Raw genomic sequence first — 21,200 nt, forward strand, 5'->3', positions numbered from 1 at the left:
CATGGAGACAATGGAGCCAGCTCTGAGCTTGTCGGAGTCCCACTGTACTGGAAGTATTCTCAAGGGGCTTTATGGTTGCTTTGCAATCCCTCTGTGCGGACATAACCTGAAAAAAGGGGCTGTGGGACACCAGTAAATACAGATCAATAATTAAATTCTAGGTAAAATATACTACAAAACAGATAATTTGGTTTTTAAGTTCTTTTTATATTATAAATCTTGTAGAATAACTAGCAACTTATCTTGGCACCTTCCCCTCTCCCTCCCCCCCCAGAAGTCTCCCCTGGCCCATTCCTCCCAAGAATGTACAATATATGAAAATTAAAAAGCCTTTTTAGTGCATTGTTATACATTTAAAAAAGCAACCAGAATCAGTAAAGAATGAATTATGGTTCCCAAAGCAAATTTAACTTGTCCCTCTGGCACATATATAGTACTACCGTACACAGTTAAGAAAAATAGTTTTTCTGGTTTAGAGACTTTCAATGAAGGTTATCAAAAGGGGAGATTTCTATATTTTACTATTCTTTGTCACTGTTTCACTATCTCCATTTAGTCAATGGAGCTCTCTCTCATTTGCATGTGACCTGTCAGTAATACTTCCAATCTCTTTAGATTGAAAAAAATCTTCACCTCATTGGAAAGCAGGTATAATCAGTTTCCAAGCTATTACAATAGCTTTTAATTATTTTTTAACTCTCAACCGATCAAAGTTAGAGCTTCTTAAATCAATTTCAAAACTTGACATTCCAATGCTTTGTTTCAAATATTTGACAGAGTCTGGTAATGCACAAAATAAGACAGGTTAATTTAAATGCTCTGTTTTGCTCAGATGCCCTTAAAGAATGGTTTTACAGAGAGTTTATCTATCCCATTTATGGCGAATTGGGAAACATTTATTTTTATGAAAGAATATGTGCAACTCTGTTTTCCCTCTCACCTTGTATTGTTCTCTGCTGGGTGTAAAGAGGTTAATTTCCTTCTTGAAACAAGACAAGCAATGCAGTAACTGAAGGGAAGTCACTAAACAGGAATGAACTATTAGGAACCTATGTCTCTAAGGGTAATTACTACACATCTCTAGACAGATAAACAAGTTTGCAGAAGTACTACACCTTGGGGGGAAACTGCATATACTGGTTTTGACCCAGTTCAAGAGGCCCAGAAGACAAAGAAATGAGAACTGTATCTAGTGGTCAGCCTACTATGGGTGGGCGGCGGGAGGTATCACTCATTGGATCCAAGATCTAACATGAAACTGTAACCAACTGGGGCAAACCTTTCTGAAATGGTTTGTTGGATTTTGAAACATACCAGGGTCCCCATGTGGAAGATTGCTGACACCTAGTAAGACTGGAATATATATAAGCTGTTTTTTGTTTTCGAGACATTTTTTCTCTAAATAAATACTTCGCTTCATGAAGGCTGGTTGGCCACTGATTAACCCTGTCATAGCCCATGGGAGGTAGCAGGAAAGCAGTTGCTGAACTTAACTGAGACTTGCTAAAGCAGTGGTTCTCAAACTTTTGTACTGGTGATCCCTTTCACATAGCAAGCCTCTGAGTGCGACCCCCCCCTTATAAATTAAAAACACTTTTTAATATATTTATCACCATTATAAATGCTGGAGGCAAAACGGGGTTTGGGGTGGAGGCTGACAGCTTGCAACTCTCCCCATGTAATAACCTTGCGAACCCCTGACAGGTCCCAATCCCCAGTCTGAGAACCACGGTGCTAAAGTGATCATAGTGAGCTGTAGGAGGAAATTGCAGCCTAAATCTCTTGTCTGGAGGGAGAAGAATGCAGGTTCCTGCTGCGAAAAAGGTAATGGATCGAGGCCTAAGAATAGTGCCCTCAAGGAGGCCACAAGGTCAGAGGTGCAGTTACCCCAGAACTTTAACACCATCTTCATTACACCAGCTGTAGCTGTTACACTTTTACAGCAAAACCCAGGCATTTACCACTTAATGATCTCCACTGACCCAAATACAATGAGAGTTACACAGAGTCCCACTAGTGCTGCATAATGGATCTATACAAGGCACACTCTTTGTAACAAAGTAGTGATGAAGAGGGGATGAAGGTATTTCATGATCATTTACATCCTTAGTGAGATTCTAAACCTTCATTTCCTTGACTATGTTTGAAAGTGAACATTTATGCATATCAACATAGCTTTAATTTTACAACATCTGATACGTATACTAGATCTTTCTTCCAATATTCAGTATATCCTTTGTCAGGGTGTCATTTCCTCCAGAGGGCAGCTCTTTTCTTGGGGTTTTCTAAAATACACTATTTTTAATCTTATGGAGGCAGTACAAAAGTGCTATTCGTAGTCTGGATCACAAATAGAGGGCTTGAAAAAGCCACTTGCCTGGGGCAAGCAGATAATTTTCCCAGGCAGCACAGTCAGCCTCTGCAGGATCAAAGCTTTCATTAAAAAAATTAGTCTCTTGCCCTTACGGCTATGTGGAAATTTTTCCAAACATTAATTGAATATAAGTCAATGGAGTGCTGTTTCCTTAGACAGCAGAGACAGTGCAGACAGAGTAGGTGCATGACCAGGGTAGGGTACAGATGCACAAATCGTGTACAGTGTATACTGGAGAGAAAAGAGAAAGATTTAAGGAAATGAGAGGGAATATGGTACTAAGCGACAGATGGGGGAAGAGATCAAGACAAATATTTGGGAGGAGGTAGAGTGCACAGGGTATAGGGAAAAGAAACACACAGTGGAGACAACTCAGTAAGATATACAGTGATCTATTTGAGACCAAAAAATTGTGTTGAGTGAAGCCAGGAAGGGGGAAAAAAGATCTACCAGAGCAAGAGACATGTAAGGGCAATTTTTTAAAAATCAGAATTGCCAATAATAGAGAAAGAACAAGAACCATACAACTATTTTTATTTCTTTAAATTGGGAGGGACATGGCAGAATTGGTATTTTGCACCCTCATTGGTAGGCTCAGCCCTTGGGCTAGTAGATGTTTCACTAAATTTTCAAGCCCTACATACATGGTAGTTCAAATGTAAATAAAATAAGCAAACTAGATGAAGATGCTATAAAATGGGTGCACAACTAGTTGAAAAACCATATTCAAAGAATAGTTATCAATGATTTGCTGTCAAACTGGGAGGATGCACCTAGTGGGGTCCCACAGGGGTTTGTCCTGGGTCCAGTACTATTCAGTATTCTCATTAATTACTTGGATAATGGAGTGAGAATATGCTTATAAAATTTGCCATTGACACCAAGCTGGGAGAGGTTGGAACTTGGAAGTACTATGGAGGACAGGATTAGAATTCAAAATGACCATGACAAATTGGAGAATTGGTCTGAAATCAACATGATGATATTCAGTATAGATAAATGCAAAGTACTACACCGAGGAAGTAAAAAATTATTGCACAAATACGAACAACTGGCTAGGCAATAGTATTGCTGAAAAGGATCTGGGGGTTACAGTGGATTACAAATTGAATATGAGCCAACAATGTGATGAAAATTCTGGGGTGAATTAACAAAAGAGTTGTATGTAAGACATGGGAAGTAATTGTCCTACTATACTCAGCACAGGTGAGGCCTCCGGTGGAGTACTGTGTCCAGTTTTAGGTACTATGTTTGAGGAAAGGTAAATATAAATAAATAAATTAATTAATGGAGATATCCTATCTCCTAGAACTGGAAGGGACCTTGAAAGGTCATTGAGTCCAGCCCCCTACCTTCACTAGCAGGACCAAGTACTGATTTTGCCCCAGATCCCTAAGTGGCCCCCTCAAGGACTGAACTCACAACCCTGGGTTTAGCAGGCCAATGCTCAAACCACTGAGCTATCCCTCCCCCCTAAGGTGTGCACACACTGGAGAGAGTCTAGAGGAGAACTACAAATATGATCAAACGTTTAAAAAACCTGACCTATGAGGAAAGGCTAAAAAACTGGGCATGTGTTAGTCTTGAGAAAAGACAACTGAGGAAGGACAAGTCTTCAAATATGTCAACGGCTGCTATAAAGAGGACAGTGATCAATTGTTTTCCATGTCCACTGAAAGGTAGTAGGACAACAAGTAACAGGCTTAATTTGCAGCAATGAAGATTTAGATCAGATATTAGGAAAAGCTTTCTAAATATAAGGATAGGTAAGCACTGGAATAGGTTACCAAGAGAGGTTGTTCAATTCCCACCATTCAAGGTTTTTAAGAACAGGTTAGAAAAACCCCTGTCAGGGATGGTCTAGGTATACTTGGTCCTGGCTCAGCATGTGCGCAGACTAGATGATCTCTGGAGATCCCTTCCAGCTCTACATTTCTAGGAGTCTATGAAAAAGGGAAAAGGGAATTGAATCTTAGTTAAATCCTTAACTTGTTGAGCACAATCAGTGTAATCCCCACCCCCCATTTTAAACAGCTGAGTCTCTAGGGGTACCTACTTGAATGGGGTATTCACCCATGCTTGCCTGGAAGGGGTTAATGTAGGATAAAAAGGGGACCAATTAACCTGACAGGCCACAGCTGAGGGGAATCAGGTGTTTTAGTAATCCCCTGACTCATAGGTGCTCGAACTACGGGTGATGGGGGTGCTGCTGCACCCCCTGGCTTGAAGTAGTTTTCATTATATACAGGGTTTACAGTTTGGTTCAATGGCTCTCAGCACCCCCACTATACAAATTGTTCCAACTCCCCTGCCTTGACTGAATAATGAGGGAGCCCAGCTGAGGAGGAACGAGTGGTCTGGGTTTATAAAGACAGGAAACTGGCAGCAGAGGGGGGCTGCAGGGAAGTAGCCTACAGTCACTCCATGGGAGGAAGGAGCTTTGGGGCTGACAAACCCATCGGAGGGGGAGCCAGAAGGTTAGGAAAGGCCCAGGGAAGAGGCAGTAAGGTCCAGAAAGGAGCAGACCTTGGCTGGTGATTAGAGGATCCCTGAGCTGGAACTTGGAGTAGGGGGGCGGGCCCAAGTTCCCCTACCAGCTACTGGGGAAGTGGCACTGGCTGGGCAGTGAATGGGAAGACTGCCTGCGCCCGTTCACAAGAAGAGACTTTGATAATGCGGAAGGGGAGGACACATCTGACTTGGCCAGAGGGCCGAGCCATGAACACAAAGCATCTTGCCTTGCTGAGAGCCAGGAAGAGAAGGCAGGGTGTGTGGTGAGAGATGGAAAAGAGGCATTGGACCTGGAATCAGCTAATCCCCAGAGCGACCCAGAGGAGGCACAGTAGCGATGAGCAGACCCTGTGACACTATGACTTCATGGCTTTAGTTAGGAAAGTAGATTGCAGCAGTTCTCAAACTTTAGGTCGGGACCCCAAAGTGGGTCGCAACCCCGTTTTAATGGGGTTGCCAGGGCTGGTTTTAGACATGCTGGCCAAAGTCAAAGCCCGAGCCTCATCGCCCAGGGCCAAAGCCGAAGCCCAAAGGCTTCAGCTCCAGGTGGTGGGGCTTAGGTTACATGCCCCCCCCTTGTCTGAAGACCTTGGGCTGAAAGCTTTGCCCCCCCCCCCAAGGCAGTGGGGCTCAGGTGGGCTCAGTCTTCGATCCCCTCTCCTGGGGTCATTTATTAATTTTTGTTGTCAGAAAGGGGTCGCAGTGCAATGAAGTTTGAGAACCCCTCTGCTAGTAGTATTCTCTAAGTTCATTTGGAACAGGGGAGAAAAGGTCTCCGTGGATTTTCACTTCCTTACAAACTGTGGCAGACTGATAGGTCATTTATCATGAAGGGATGAGTGTCCAATCCCATGAACTCAACTATTGGAAGACCTGCCCAAGGCACCTGCAGGTAATTTGCCCCTTATAAATGGACTGCACAAGACAACCTACATTTCCAATGCTTTCTAAGGGAAAATAAATACTGTCAGTCCCACTTTGTATCACCAATCAACACAGCAGCTTTCTGTTAATGTACATTTAATTATAACATATATTTTCTTAATTCTTTATAATTAAAGTTTACTTACAAGCTTTAACTTTGCACTGGAATTTTTTATTAAATGTGAACTAAACCTAAAGAGGGAAGTCCAGAAATGTGTGCCAACTGTACCCACTAATAAGGCTGCTAGAGATATTGGAGGATATGGTGTCACTCAACACATAATTTAAAATTTCACTGAACTATGAAAAAAAAAAACCAACTGCTCTTTTTGGTTTGCTAGAGATGCCAAAACAGCAATATCAGAGCTCGAGTACATCAGGTACCTATGATATCCCAGAATGCATCATTCTGGGCCATCTCCAGTAAACCTAGAAAAACAAACAATTTTAGGGCTTTACGAAATTCTAAAAATTAAAAACTATGTGCTGAGTGTCCATCAAAGCCTGGAAAAATTGTGTGTGTGTTAATTCTAAGCACATTTCTTGATTTACTCAAATTTTTATTTTAGCTTTCCATTTCACTTTTAAAGCATAAATGCAACAGCATATATAGTAACAAGTTACATGCGTGCACCCTGGTTACAATATCTTTAGGAAACAAAGTTTTGGATTTTCCAGGTTATGCATCTATAATCTGATTAACACCACATTACTTCTGATGTTGCTATGACAGCATTATTAATTAATTACGTATAGTGTCCAAATCACTGAGGTATTTAGGTACATTTTAACAAGACAAAACTAATTATCACAAGAATGGGAAGCGCTTCCTCTGTGCCTCCTCACAGAAACTGTCTCAGCTTCCCTGAAAGAACCCAAGATGGTGGACAACAGGAAGCAGATTAAATAAAGAAAATCCAGAGATTGTAGTTAAAGGAAAGCCTGGATAAAGAGATGCATTTTATAAGCCATCCTGAGAGGAGAGCCTACCACTGAGAATGCCCTGCTCCCAATTCCCTCAAGCTTCACTTTAAGGAAATCTAGTTGAAGTGTGTCTATAGAGTACTCCTATTTCCTTGGTATTTCATTTTAAAAGAAAAAAAGAAAAGAATGCATGTATTACTATTTGAATGTACAATCAAAAAACGATTCATCCCTTTAAGGAAAAGTGGTGATGCATCAAGAAGCATCCTGCATCCACTCGTCCCAATGCTTTCCACATGTAGAGTTACCAGACCACATGAAACACAGGGAGGTATTGAAAGAACAATCACCTAAAAGGTGCTCTTATTTCAGTGTGTGATGTTCCAGATAAACCACATGCATGATCAGCACCATCTCAGTGTGTTATTAAAGGAGATCATACATGAATCCTGCCATAGAACCATCTGTGTTATTAAATTGGAGGTGTGGGAGAGAAGTCAGCATGCCCACTTAGGAATGGAAAGAGACTGTGCCCAAGTATTCAAACTAACCAATTTATGAACTCTTAACTTTGTTATTGGAAAAAAACCTCAGAAGCATGAAGAAGGGAGTAAGAATGTGGATGGGGAAGCGTTGCTATATTAGTAATGCTTGAAGTGAAATAGGTTATTTGTTCAGTGAATATAATACCCTAAACATTTTAGAATATAAATTATCAGAACCTTCTCTAGTCTAATAGGTTTAAAATAAAGTCTCCATCCAAAACATTAAACTAGTTATTAGATTCACATCAAGAGTAATATTACAATGCTTTCTCCCACTCAGCATTCCTACAAAGGCTATGTGTTTGAAAGGGAAATCCCTTGAACAAATCTCTTCTTTCTAATTTTTGCCCATTATGTACCTCCAAAGCCAAGGCTGTCTTGTCGTAGGCATTAGGGACTCGCTTCTGGATAACCCGGGCATAAATAGGGCCATTCTGAAGGTTAGGGAGCGGAGTGTTGATGCTGGGTTGGGCATAGGGCCCTGGCTCCGGCCCTCCCAGTGGTTGTGGGTGGGAACTATCCTGGTTACCTCCAATCAGAGTAGATACTGAAGCAGAGGAAGGTCTATACTTCTCCACGTAAGGAACAGGTATCATTCCCCTCTTTCCATCGCTGTCTTCTGCATTCCACCATTGCTCTTCAGGCTTATCCCGGATTCTCAGTATGTCTCCTTTCTTAAATGGAAGATCTTCCTCATCATTTCCATTAAAGTCAAAGAGAGCTCGCACATATTCAGCTTCTTCCTGCCTCAATATAACTCCACTATTCTGCTTGGATTTGGAAACAGGTTCTATCAATGTTGTAGTGTCCAAATAATGTATTTTGTAGAATTCCAGTAAAGATGGTAATGAATCAAACTCTTGGTCACCTATTCGGAATCTGGAGGGATTCAACCCTAAAAGAAAAATGGCAGCACATTATTAAAGAGAATATAATAAAAATGTGACAAGTTGAAATGTAATCTCTACGAAAATTATTTAAGTTTACAGATGAATAATTTGATGCAGAATTAGGCACTATACTTCAGGATAATGTTGTTCATTGTATCTAACCTTTGTACATAGTTAGTGATTTGTATATATGCATACATGGAAGAAAACTGAAGTTTGATTTGTTAGAATAGTGAAGTGAACAGTATCCTGTACCTTCCAGAATTGGGAGGTAGAGTGTGTGGATCTTATTCAGATGGAATGGGATCTTATTTTTAGAAGTGAAGTTTGTCAAACTAGGAAGGTGGGGTTAGGTAGACTAGAACAAAATTATAGCAGTGGGCCAGTTATGCTATAGTTAAGATTAAGACCAACTTTCTGTTCAAAGCACAACTCTAAGTGCTTGACTCCTGTAAAATTTAATGACCACTTAACACCGTTTTATACCTCCTAAACGCTTGCATACAGGATGCCACCTAAACCTATACTTTCCCTTACCCATCATTAAATCCACAGACTGCTCTCATATCCCTTCTTACTATTGACCAAACCCATGGGAAGTCAACCCCAGAGCCCTGCCACTGACATACCCTACACAACTCTCCATTGAAATGATGCAGACTGGAACCTCAAGTTACACATTCGCCTCTTTCATTTGATCCTACGCATGGGGGCACAGAGCCAGATACCCACATATCAAACTCACACCTCTGCATTCCTCAAACAAATCCACAGATCTCCTTATATCACAAATGCACCTCTAACAATCGGCCCCACATATTGCTTCCACTATTCAGTACCTCTATACCTAAAACAATGAAAGCAACTGGCCTGCATGTAGACAATTGCCAAGGGCTCTTTCCAGCTCCAGAGGGGCAGAGTTACGGTTGCATGGGCACTTACCTTAACTTTGTATTTCCTTGTTTTCACAAGTTTGAGTTTTGCTGAACTTGATGTTCTGTGTTAATGAAGATTTTTACTATTTAATAAGTATCTGATTTTCACTCCCAAGTTTATTCTGAAGGAAATGAAGGAGTTTTGTTTCTTATTTGTGTGTGTCTTCGACCTTCCACATCTATAAACTCAGCCACATTCAGCTTTTCACTTGGGACGGTACAGGATTTTCATTTCCAAAGTATAAGACATCTGTGTATTTCATATAGAATGAATTTTAGGTACAAGCCCAAGATAAAGAATGAACCGTGCAGCTTTTTTAGACCTCTACTCTTTACAGCATCACTGTCCTGAATGTTACATCAAGAGAGCAACGTTGCAGTTATGGTTAGTTACTAGTAGTTGGTCAAAAAACACACTAAGGCCTTGTCTACACTGCCACTTTACAGCGCTGCAACTTTCTCGCTCAGGGGTGTGAAAAAAAACCACCCCCGAGCACTGGAAATTTCAGCGCTGTACAGTGGCAGCGGAGATAGTGCACCAGCGCCTCCCCTCGAGATGGGTTTTTTTTTTATAGTGCTAGGAGAGCTCTCTCCCAGCGCTGGTACCGCGACTACACAGCCACGTTAAAGGGCTGCTGCAGCAGCCCTTTAACGTTACTAGTGAAGACATGCCCTAAAACGGTGTTTGAAGACAGATACTAAACACTACAAAGAGTTTTTAGCAGCTTGGCTTTGGAGCCAACACAAATGAGGCCATTCTTCCTTTTTTTTATGAAAGTCATAAACACCTATTTTATACAAATCAACGTAGCAATATACATTTCCAAAACATGTGCAACAAGTGCATTAACCTTTTACTTCTAATTTCTCTTAGCATAAGTCACCTTCTTCATATTTGTCAAATGGCAGGTGAGTTATAAACCAACATATCAAATGCATCAACAAATATTCAACTAAATAAATCACATCCCACACTACTATACATTATGAATGACATACAACTGATGAATTGCCAATCTTGGTTTCAGTTGTCTAGCTGTCTATTTCTCTTTTTTCCTGGTTTTATGTTCTTCAATTTATTTGGAAAACAATAAGTCTGATATTCCATATATAGTATAACCAGTTGTTGTGGGAGGAATGGAGACAAAGAGATTCACACTTCAACAAGTAATGATGAGGGGTAAGGAAGGACAGACAGTCATACTTCAAGCTCTTAGTCTAGTCCATTTTCCTTCTATCAAAAAAGAGTTGCTTACCTTGTAAATCTGTTTCTCCAAAGAGGATCTCTAACAGAACTCTTGCTCCTGGGCCTTAGTTCCTTAGTGCAAGGTTAGAAGAACTCGCCCTAGCTCTTAAAACATTTTTGACCATCAAGGGCAGCATTACCAGGGTGGATCATTAGCTCTGGCTGACTTCCTGAATATTCCAAGTAGTTCCTTCAATTGAGCAGGAGATAATGCTCCCAGAAAGAAAAGCTGATTCAAGATGATCAACTAGCAAAAAATACTATCAGAGAAGAAGCATATAATAAAGTACCTCTCAGAATTATGGGATGAGGTGTTTGTGATGAGAGAATTCACCTAGATAATATCTTCAAAGAAGCAAAATTATAAGATACACTCAGTCAGTCCAGGATTCACATTCCAGCAGACTAAGAAGCCCAAGAGGTGTCCACAAGGAAATGTAAGCAAATGAGTAAAAACAACATGACCAATGCCAAGAGGGCAAAGAAAGAGGAAAGAATAAATTAAGATACCTCCCAAAATGCCTACATTATAATATATAAACATAAGTATAAATTAGCTAACTGAAAGTAAGGGACATCCTATAACAAAACAAACCTTTTTTGGTGGGGTGGGTGGTGAGAGTTTAGCCTCCCTTACCTCATAACGGGGGGGAGGAGGGGGGAGAGAGGGACACGACTCTTTGGCCTGAGGGCCACATCTGGGTGCGGAAATTGTATGCAGGGCCATGAATGTAGGGCTGGGGCAGGGGGTTGGGAGGGAGTGTGTGAGGTGTGCAGGAAGGGGCTCAGGACAAGGGGTTGGGATGCAGGAGGGGTGCGGTGTGTGGGGGGGGTTCAGGGGAGGGGGTTGGGGTGCAGGAGGGGTGAGGGAGGGGGCTCAAGGCAGGGGGTTAGGGAGCTCAGGGGAGGGAGTTGGGGTGCAGGGTGCAGAAGAGGTTTGGGGTGAGGGCTCCCGCCTGGGGCGCTTACCTCGAGCGGCTCCGGGGTGGCAGCGGCGCGCAGCGGGGCTAAGGCAAGCTGCCTGCCCTGGCCCCGTGCCTGGAAGTGGCCAGCATGTCCGGCAGTGGCTCCTGGGGGTGGGGCGGGGCAGGCGGCTCCACCGCGCACTGCCCTCGCCTGCAGGTACCACCCGTGAAGCTTCCATTGGCCGTGGTTCCCCATTCCCGGGCAATGGGAGCTGCAGGGAGTGGTGCCTGCAGGCGAGGGCAGCGCACAGAGCCCTCTGCCTCCTCTCCCCCAGGGGCCGCAGGGATGTGGTGCCGGCCGCTTCCGGGAGCTGCACGGGGCCAGGGCAGGCAGGAAGCCTGCCTTAGCCCCATTGTGCCATGGGGCTGGCAATCCTGTGGGACAGATTGAAAGCCCTGATGGGCCAGATCTGGTCCACAGGCCATAGTTTTCCCTCCCTGCCTTATAAACAAGGTCTGGAAAATAGAGAACCAATAAAGAGGATTCCTTCTTGTAGGCCACATCCAAGCAACAATGTTTTGTAAATGTGAGGAGAGAGTGCCATGTAGTTGCTTTGCAGATGTCTGTGATAATTTTTTTTTTTTAATCTCCCTAGCAAGCTGTGATGGGAGCCCAGATAGGCCGTTCTAATTTCAGGCCAACCAGGTCACAGCAGTATGAAATGCAATCAGGCATCCACTTAGACATGATCCTCTACGGTGTTGGTACCAAATGAAGCAAAAATTGTGTTGATTTTCTAATGGTTTTAGTCCTCCCAGGGACTTTTTTAAGATCAAGCATATGGAATGGGCAGGCAGGTGTGGGAAGAATGTTGGCAGACCAACAGGATCATTAGTGTGGAACTCCAATACCACACTGGAGAGAACTCTAACTCTGCAGCAACACTTTATCTCAGGAAAGACTGGTATAAGATAACTTGGTCATTAGACTAAAGTCATTGCCACCAGCAAAATTACTGCATGTAAAGAACTTAAGCTCATAGGAAATAAGTGGTTCTAAAGAAACTTTGATAAGCTTTGTCAGGGTCACATTAATATCCCATGACCAAAGGCTTTTTAATGGGGGTGGTGTTGAGAGACTTCTACTAAGGGACAATAAACTGAAATAGATGTGACAGATTGACGATATCCTACATTATCCTGAACAAACCTTATGGAATTAAGATGAAATTTTCTAAATTAAGTTAAACCTCACTGAATTACAGTTAATACCTTTGGGGGACATTGTACTAAAAATGCAATTATATGTGTGTTGTTAGGACACTGTACGTACCTTCTTTAGCAGGGAGTGGGGATGCTAATGTACTTTCCTACATTATCAGCCTGGGAAGCCACCCACCCGGACAGATATGCATCTAGTACTTTAAACTGGGACCAACAAAAAAAAGTGTTGGGGGATAAATAGCCTGTTTTTTAAACTGGCTCATGGGCTTCTTCCTGATCCAGCAAATGGACAGGACTCCTGGTCCATGGATGGCTCCAATCCTTATGGTAGGGTTGGAAGGTCTGTGCCTGCCAGACTGCATGTTAAGAGTTGTGTAGGTGTCTTTATAATTATTAATGTTTTCTCTATAATGCTTTTTACCTTAAGAATAAAGAAGGTTTGCATAGAAAGAACTGTGTAGAACTTATGACTAGGGCTGTCGATTAATCGTAATTAACTCACACGATTAACTAAAAAAATTAATGGCGCTTAATTGCAGTTTTAATCACATTGTTAAGCAATAGAACACCACGTTAAATTTATTAAATATTTTTGGATGTTTTTCTACATTTTCAAATATATTGATTTCAATTACAACACAGAATACAAAGTGTACAATGCTCACTTTATATTATTAATAGTTGCACTCTAAAAATGATAAACAAAAGATAGTATTTTTCAATTCACCTCATTCAAGTACTGTAGTGCAATCCCTTTATTGTGAAAGTGCAAGTTACAAGTGTAGAATTTTTTTTGTTACAAAACTTCACTCAAAAACAAAACAATGTAAAACTTTAGCACCTATGAGTCCACTCAGTCCTACTTCTAGTTCAGCCAATCATGAAAACAAAAGTTTGTTTACATCTACAGGACATAATGCTGCCTGATTATTTACAATGTCATCTGAAAGTGAGAACAGGCGTTCACATGGCACTTTTGTAGCCAGCATTGCAAGTTATTTACGTAAGTTATTTATATGCTAAACATTCGTATGCCCCTGCGTGCTTCGGCCACCATTCCAGAGTCCATGCTGATGATGCACGTTAAAAAAAAATATTCATAAAATTTGTGACTGAACTCTTTGGGGGAGAATTGTATGTCTCCTGCTCTGTTTTACCCGCATTCTGCCATATATTTCCTGTTATAGCAGGTTCGGCTGATGACCCAGCACATGCTGTTTCTTTTAAGATCACTTTCACTGCAGATTTGACAAAACACAAAGAAAGTACCAATGTGAGATTTCTAAAGATAGTTATGGCACTCAACCCAAGGTCTAAGAATCTGAAGTGCCTTACAAAATCTGAGAGGGACTAGGTGTGGAGCATGCTTTCAGAAATTTTTAAAGAGCAACAGTCCAATGCGGAAACTACAGAACCCGAACCACTAAAAAAGAAAATCAACCTTCTGCTGGTGGCATCTGACTCAGACGATGAAAATGAACATGCGTTGGTCCCACTGCTTTGGATTGTTATCAAGCAGTGGGTGCTTGTTGTTATAACAGTCATCAGCATGGATGCATGTTCTCTGGAATGGTGGTTGAAGCATGAAGAGATATAAATCTTTAGGGCATCTGGCACGTAAATATATTGTGACGTTAGCGACAACAATGCCATGTGAACGCCTGTTTTCACTTTCAGGTGACATTGTAAAAAAGAAGCTGGCAGCATTATCTCCTGCAAATGTAAACAAACTTGTCTGTCTGAGCAATTGGCTGAACAAGAAGTAGGACTGAGTGGATTTGTAGGCTCTAAAGTTTTACATGGTTATATTTTTGAATGCAGGTTTTTTTTACATAATTCTACATTTATAAATTCAACTTTCATGATAAAGAGATTGCACTACAGTACCTGCAATTGGGGAATTGAAAAATACTATTTATTTTATTTTTTACAGTGCAAATATTTGTAATAAAAATAAATATAAAGTGAGCACTGTACACTTTGTATTCTGTGTTGTAACTGAAATAAATATATTTGAAAATGTTGAAAACATCAAAAATATTTAAATGGTATTCTATTATTAACAGTGTGATTAATCACAATTAATTTTTTTACTCACTTGACAGCCCTATTTATAACTGTAGCAATTACCCTGTTAACAGTCTCTGAAAAGAAAGCAAGCAGGTATCCTTGGGCAACTTATCTGTACTGGGAAATACACAGTGAACACAAGAAACAGTTCAGCTTAGAAATACCCTTGTCAGAAGGGAGAGGGACAGGGATCCACTCAAGACAGCCAACAGCTGGGGAGCTGGAAGTCTGACTGTGGATGTCCTTGCTGGGCCACTAAGCGAAAATACAGGTGCAGTTGCCCCGAACTGTCTGAACCTTATGACAAAAAGCTGCAAAGTCTAACTTCTGCTAGGGTACAATAAACTGAAATAGCTGCCAAACTTATCTGGATAGAGTTAATTTTTAAGTTGTACTCAAACAGATAAAGAGGATAGTCAAACATTTTTGCACAGGACAAGTAAAAGGGACCAATTGGGCCTGATTGTACCACACGGCAAACCTTTTAATCTCAAGCTGTAGATGGCCTCTGAGATGCCACGACATAAGCCACCTGCTTGGAGAGTCCATGCTTATGGATTTCTATCCTTTCTAGCCAAACTAAACAGAAGGCTTCCAAGTTAGGATAGAACAATGTGCTCTGCTGAAGTGATGATCTAAGGCCAATGGCATCAGATTTGGCCACCTGCAACACAGTTAAGAACTCTCTGTCAGTGGGCTAGTTAGAGGGGACTATCTGGATCAAACCTTAGTCACCCCTAGGGAAACACTGACCTGGAACTCAAAAGTTCTGGGTTCAATTCCTGTTTCTACCAATCTCCTTGTGTGATCACGGACAAATCACTTAAACATTCTGGGTCACATTCTGGCATCTTTAGGTCACGTCTACACTACAAACTTTGATTGACAAGTTATTTTGGCATAAAGCCATCACAGTAAGCATATTGCTTGTGCGTGCACATACTTGGTTCCCTGCATTGACACTTCAGACACTCACCAGGTGTTTGTGTCAATGTAGTGCGTGGTACACCAGGGTAAATATCCCAATGCGAAACTTGCCATTGTCTGGCACACTGCCTTTTGGGAAATTGGTGAGGCAGAAACAAGTTGCACAGGAGAAACTAGGAGCAAGGGGTCAAATTCCCATCATGCAACTTCCTCCATCCCATAATGTCACCCGTATCCCATAATTTTTTCCTCTTTTTAAAAAATCCCACAAAGCCTTGCTGCACTTCTCACTCTCTGCCATCTCTGACAGAAGCATGAAGTCTGAACAGCTCTGCACTATTGTCATGACTGTTGCAAGCAGAGGATGAATGATCCTCTGGTATTTGGAGAGCCATACTAAGAACTTCAGCATTGGGTTACATGAAGATTTTGTGGAGGAGAGTTTGCTGTGTGATATAGCAAAAACCAATTCAAGGATGGTGGTGGCATTCACAGAGCAGCTGCAGACCAGGGAGCGCTGCTTCTGTGCCCAAGAAGCAAGCACTGACTGGGATCACATCATGATGCAGGTTTGGGATGACGAGCAGTGGCTGCAGAACTGTCAGATGCAAAAGACCACATTCCTGGATCTGTATGCCAAACTCACCCCAGCCCTCTAGCACAGGGAGACTAGAATGATAGCTGTACTGACAGCCAAGTGAGTGATGATTGCTTTCTAAAAGCTTGCAACACCAGATTGCTACCAGTCAGTAGGACATCACTTTGGACTTGGAAAATCTATAACGGGGGGCCATTAATGATCTCCTGCTATGCAGGACTATGACTCGCAGTAATGTGCAGGACATACTGGATGGATTTTGGCACCAGCCCATCTTGCCACAGAGTACATCAACAGAACAGGCTACTTTTCTAAGATTATGCAAACATTGATGCATCACCGGGAATGCTCCACTGCCCTCAGCGCTGGCTGGTCAGGGAAGGTGCATGATGCTTGCATCTTTAAGGACACAGGACTGTTCAGAAAGCTGCAAGCAGGGACATTCTTTCCTGACTGGCGGATTATCGTTAGAGATGTTGAAATGCCAGTGGTGACCCTGGGGTACCTGGACTACCCCTGGCTCGTGAAGCCATACACCAGCCACCTTGACAGCACCAAGAAGAGATTCAACTACTGGCTCAGCAGGTGCAGAATAAGAGATGAATGTGCTTTTGGTAGACTGAAGGGATGCTGGGGTTGTTTACTCAAGACTGGATATGAGTGAGACAAGTATACCAATGGTTATAGCTGTCTGTTGCATTCTGCATAATATCTGTGAGGCAAAGGGGGAAAAGTTGCCACTGGGATGAAGGGCAAAGGTGGAGTGGCTGTCTGCTACGTTTGAACTGCCAGACACAAGGGCTATTACAAGAGCTCAGTGTGGAACTATGCAGCTGAGGGAGGCCTTGAAAGAGCACTTTAACAGTCAGCCACAGTAAGATGATATGGGCGAACGTGCTCTATCTGCCCTGGAATTCTGGTGGCTATTAGGAATTGTGTGGTGCTTGTTGTACATTTATGAATATAACACTGTTTGTTAATGGGCCTATTAATTTTCCAGTGCTGCTTGTACATTTACAATTATTACACTGTGTTTTTGTCACTGATCCTATAAGTTTTGTCCACCTGTACAACAAGTAGTCAGTGCTTTCAGTAGTGTTAGGCATTCTGCAACATATGTTGTGAAGTAATAAAGATGAATTTACCAAAAAATATTTTTTATTGAGAACCGAAACCAGTGTAAAAAAACCCAGGGTACAATTAAAAAAACAAATACAATAAAAACTTCTGAAATAAATTAACAGAACTTAACAAGGAGACAGAACATTCATGTCCTTTTCAGTTCATTCTGGCTACACATGCAGCAATAGCGACTCTCATGCATCAGTGTATGTGAAGCTATGGTTCTCCTAACTGTCCACCAGCGTGAAGTGGTAGGGGATATGGATGCATCCCCTGATGCTATGTGGAAAGTTGGCGGGGGGAGGTGTAGAAAGGTGCTAAAATGGAGTTCTCCACGGACTGCAAAGGGAGGTGAACCCGTGATTGTTGAACCTGTAGGTCAACAAGAGTCTGCAGCAGTGTTCCCTCTAATTTTTCCCCACACATGTGCAGAATAAATTTTGTTATGTGAGACACATCACCTTCATATTGGTGTACATAACAAAATTCATGTGGTGGGGTGGGGCCAAGGGGTTCAGAGTGTGGGAGGGGGCTCAGGGCTGGAGCAGAGTGGAGCAGGGCTGGGTGCAGGGGTGTGAGGGCTCCAGCTGGGGGTACAGGCTCTGAGGTGGGGCTCAGGGCTGGGGCAGAGGGTTGGGGTGTGTGGGGGGGATGAGGACTTTGGTTGGGGGTGCGGGCTCTGGGTGGGGCTGAGGAGCTCAGGGCTGAGGTACATAGGGTGGGGCCAGGGGTGAGGGGTTTAGGGTGCAGGAGGATGTTCCGGGGCTATGGCAGGGAGAGAGGTCTCCCCCCAGCTCTCTCTCCCCACAGCAGCTCCTGGGCTGGGGGGGGCGGGGGAGAGGCACCTCTCCCCGCTGCGACAGCTCAGGGGCTGGGGCCGTGGGATAGGCACCCCTCCCCCGGCAGGTCTGGGCTGGGGCTGAGTTGGGGGAGGGGTGCCCGGTCATGGCAGGTCCGGGGCTGAGTTGGGTCTGGGGGAGGGACACCCCCCTAGGGTGCCAAATCCGTGGGTGCTCCAGGGCTGGAGCACCCACAGAGAAAATTAGCGGGTGCTGCTCAGCAGCACCCACCAGCAGCCAAGCTACTCCCACCCCCAGCGCCTCTCACCTGCCAGAATCCCTGCTGACCAACTCCTCCCTCCCAGCGCCTCCCGCCCCTGCGAACAGCTGGTTCGCAGCACGTAGGTAGGAAGCTCTGGGAGGCAGAGAGAAGAGCGGGGACGGGGCACGCTCGGGGTAGGAGGCAGGGAAGAGGCAGGACGGGGTGGGGACTTGGGGAAAGGGGTGGATTAGGGCTGGGGCCGAGGTGGGGGTCCAGTACCCTCCGCGGTTACAGGGGAAGTTGGCGCCTATGGTGCACCCCTCCCCTGGCCATGGCAGGTCAGCTGGGCAGTGCTGAACAGTCTGCTGCGTGGCCGCGCAGCTTACAGGGAACTTAGGTCTGCAGCATTTGTGTTTGCTGATGAAGAAGGCCCATTATGTCCTGGTACATTTCCTTCTCCTATCCACTCTTTCCCTCTCCATACTGTCTGCAACATTCACCCTCCAGGCCCTCTTTTTATGATCCGATGCAGCACTAGCTTGCAGGATCTCTCTGCACATATCCTCTTCTTTCTCCTCCTTTATCATGGTCTGACGTTCCATGGGTGTGTAGGGGGGACCTCTCAACACCACAACAGCAGCAGCTACAGACAAAACATACAGAGGTATTCTATGTATAGCACAAGGAAAAGTGAAAGTTAAGTTTCATAACTCCCTTCCCTTGGCTCCCCTAAAGTTTTAAACAAGACATGGTTATTGACACTTCAGCCTGGGAGTGCCTGTGCACAGCATCGCTCACCAGCCCCAGCCATGGTGAGTATGGCCGAGCAGAGGCATTGGAGGGGAAGGGAATTCAGTTGTACAAAACAAAATTTCAGCCTTTGTTGCCCTACACTTATGCCCATTGAACATTGGCACTATTTTCCACAGACAGTGGTAATTTTAGCTGATATCTCACTCCTGAGGGTAACATAGGCACAGACAGCACAGCTGCTGCTGGTGTACTGAAGCCCCTGGCCCCACATACACTAGCCTTTGCTGCAATGGTGATTGCCAAAGTCATCGTGGACTGGTATGGGAAAGTATCTTACCATAGAGGAAGAAATAAGGCTGACATCCCTAGAAACCTTCAGGAGAGGATTGCTGAGTACCCCCACAAAAGTTTCATCGAGATCTCTCTGGAGAATTCCAGGAACATCTGTGTACACAAACTGCACCACATGCCACCCCCCGTTAAATCTACAGGGCAATGAACAGCAGATAAGAACTCTACCTCTCTTTTTTTTGGACAGTTACAACTTCTAGTATGAGTAAATTAATTAAATGTCACTACTTGGGTCCTGGTAAGTTGGGATGGGGCACCATTTGTATATTTAAACGTTGTAATGGGAAATGCATTCACACACTTACCTGAGGTTCCTTCCCCTGCATCAGACTCGCCTGGGCTCAGCTGCTGGGACTGACTCGACTGCAGTGGAGTCTCCTACATATCCTGGCTTGAGGCTTAGCTCAACCCTCAGGTCACATGTCCCTCATCCTCCTCGCTGTTCACAGCAGGGCTCTGTTTCTCTGACTCCAACAAGGTATTCACGGTGCTCTGCAGTGTGCTGGTGAGGTCTCCGCCAAGTCTGACATGAAGCTCATTGTACAAGTGTCAGGTCTGCACCTTGGCACCAAATCAACCGTTGCCCTTCCTGGCCTTCTGATATGCCTGCTGCAGTTTCTTGGCTTTCACGTGACACTGCTGTACCACTTCTCTTGCATCCCCCGTGCAATCTGCTCATAGATGTCCACGTTTCTACATCTGCTCCATAGCTGTGCCTGCACAGCCTCTTCTCCCCACTGGCCCAAAAGATCCAATACCTCCTGTCTACTTCAGGCAGGAACACATCTGGAGCATGTAGCCAGCGTGGTCGGTTGGGCAGCTGCACACAACAAGGGAGGGCTGCAAGGTATGTTCGCCAAGCTGGGCAATCAGGAAAATGCATTTCAAAAATATGCCGGGTGGCTTCCATTTTCTGTATCCCCTGGGCAGTGGAGTTCACAACTGTGACCAGAGGGGGTCAGTGTCAGGCATTGTGGGACAGTTGCTAGAGGACAGTCTACACTCGCAGTACATCAACTACAGTATGTCAACCATGGCTTAATGCCATTCAGGGAGGTGGTTTTACTGCATCGCTGTATTGGGGCATATACTTTACAGGAAACAAATTTAAGCATAGACACATGGACAGGTAGGTTGACGCTAGGCTGCTTACATTGACTTAACTTTGTAGTGTAGACCTGGCCTCTCTCACACTGAGTAACACCTAATTCCATGAGTGGCCCCTCTGAAATCAGTGGGGGAGTAGAAGGTGGAAGAACTGTATCCTGGAAAGCAGTGATTCTAAGGGTGTGTCTTCACAGCAGTTAGCTCGAGTTATAAATCTAGTGTTACCCCTAACTCCTGTCCACACACAAAAATTTCTAACTCACGTTAAGTGGTGCTTTAAACTCCAGCTAGAAGGCCTTTTGGGATGTGTTAATGCTTCGGCGATGCTGATGCTGGAGCTAGTAATGCAGTGGGGATGAAACAGCCTCAGTTACAACAATTGGTCAGCCACTAATCCAACAACTGTGCTGCTAATTAATCACTCTGTGTAACTCCAGTATTGTTTTGAAGCGTGTCTGCAATAACTCAAGTAGTACTAACTCAAGATAACTGTTGATGTGAAGACAAGCCCTAGGAGGATATAAAGGTTATTGTAGATAACCAAGAGAACATTAGCTCCCAGTAAAATACGGGGCTAACATGATCTTTGGACGATTAGAAGGGAAGTGATAATACCTTTGTATACAGCACTACCACAATAGCGTGTCCTTTTCTAGCACACGTACTTTCAAAATTATGTTGAAAAACTGGAGAAAGATCAGAGGAGAGCTACAAAAAAAAAAAAAAAAAAAAAAAAAAAAAAAAAAAAAAAAA

At 43.6% G+C, this 21,200-nt stretch overlaps 1 protein-coding gene across 2 annotated transcripts in view; it reads right to left on the reverse strand.

Moving 5' to 3' along the window:
• Positions 1-21,200, reverse strand: part of CRK (CRK proto-oncogene, adaptor protein) — a 50,788-nt gene that overhangs the window by 14,162 nt on the left and 15,426 nt on the right. The window contains exon 2 of one of the 2 annotated variants that reach the window (XM_024194397.3): positions 7,638-8,173. In XM_024194397.3, coding sequence (XP_024050165.1) covers positions 7,638-8,173 — 536 coding nt within the window. The remainder of the gene's footprint in view (positions 1-7,637; positions 8,174-21,200) is intronic. The other variant, XM_024194398.3, reaches the window with a different exon arrangement.

The sequence above is a fragment of the Terrapene carolina genome, unplaced genomic scaffold (assembly GCF_002925995.2).
Source record: "Terrapene carolina triunguis isolate 2854851 unplaced genomic scaffold, T_m_triunguis-2.0 Scaffold231, whole genome shotgun sequence".
Lineage (NCBI taxonomy): Eukaryota > Metazoa > Chordata > Testudines > Emydidae > Terrapene > Terrapene triunguis.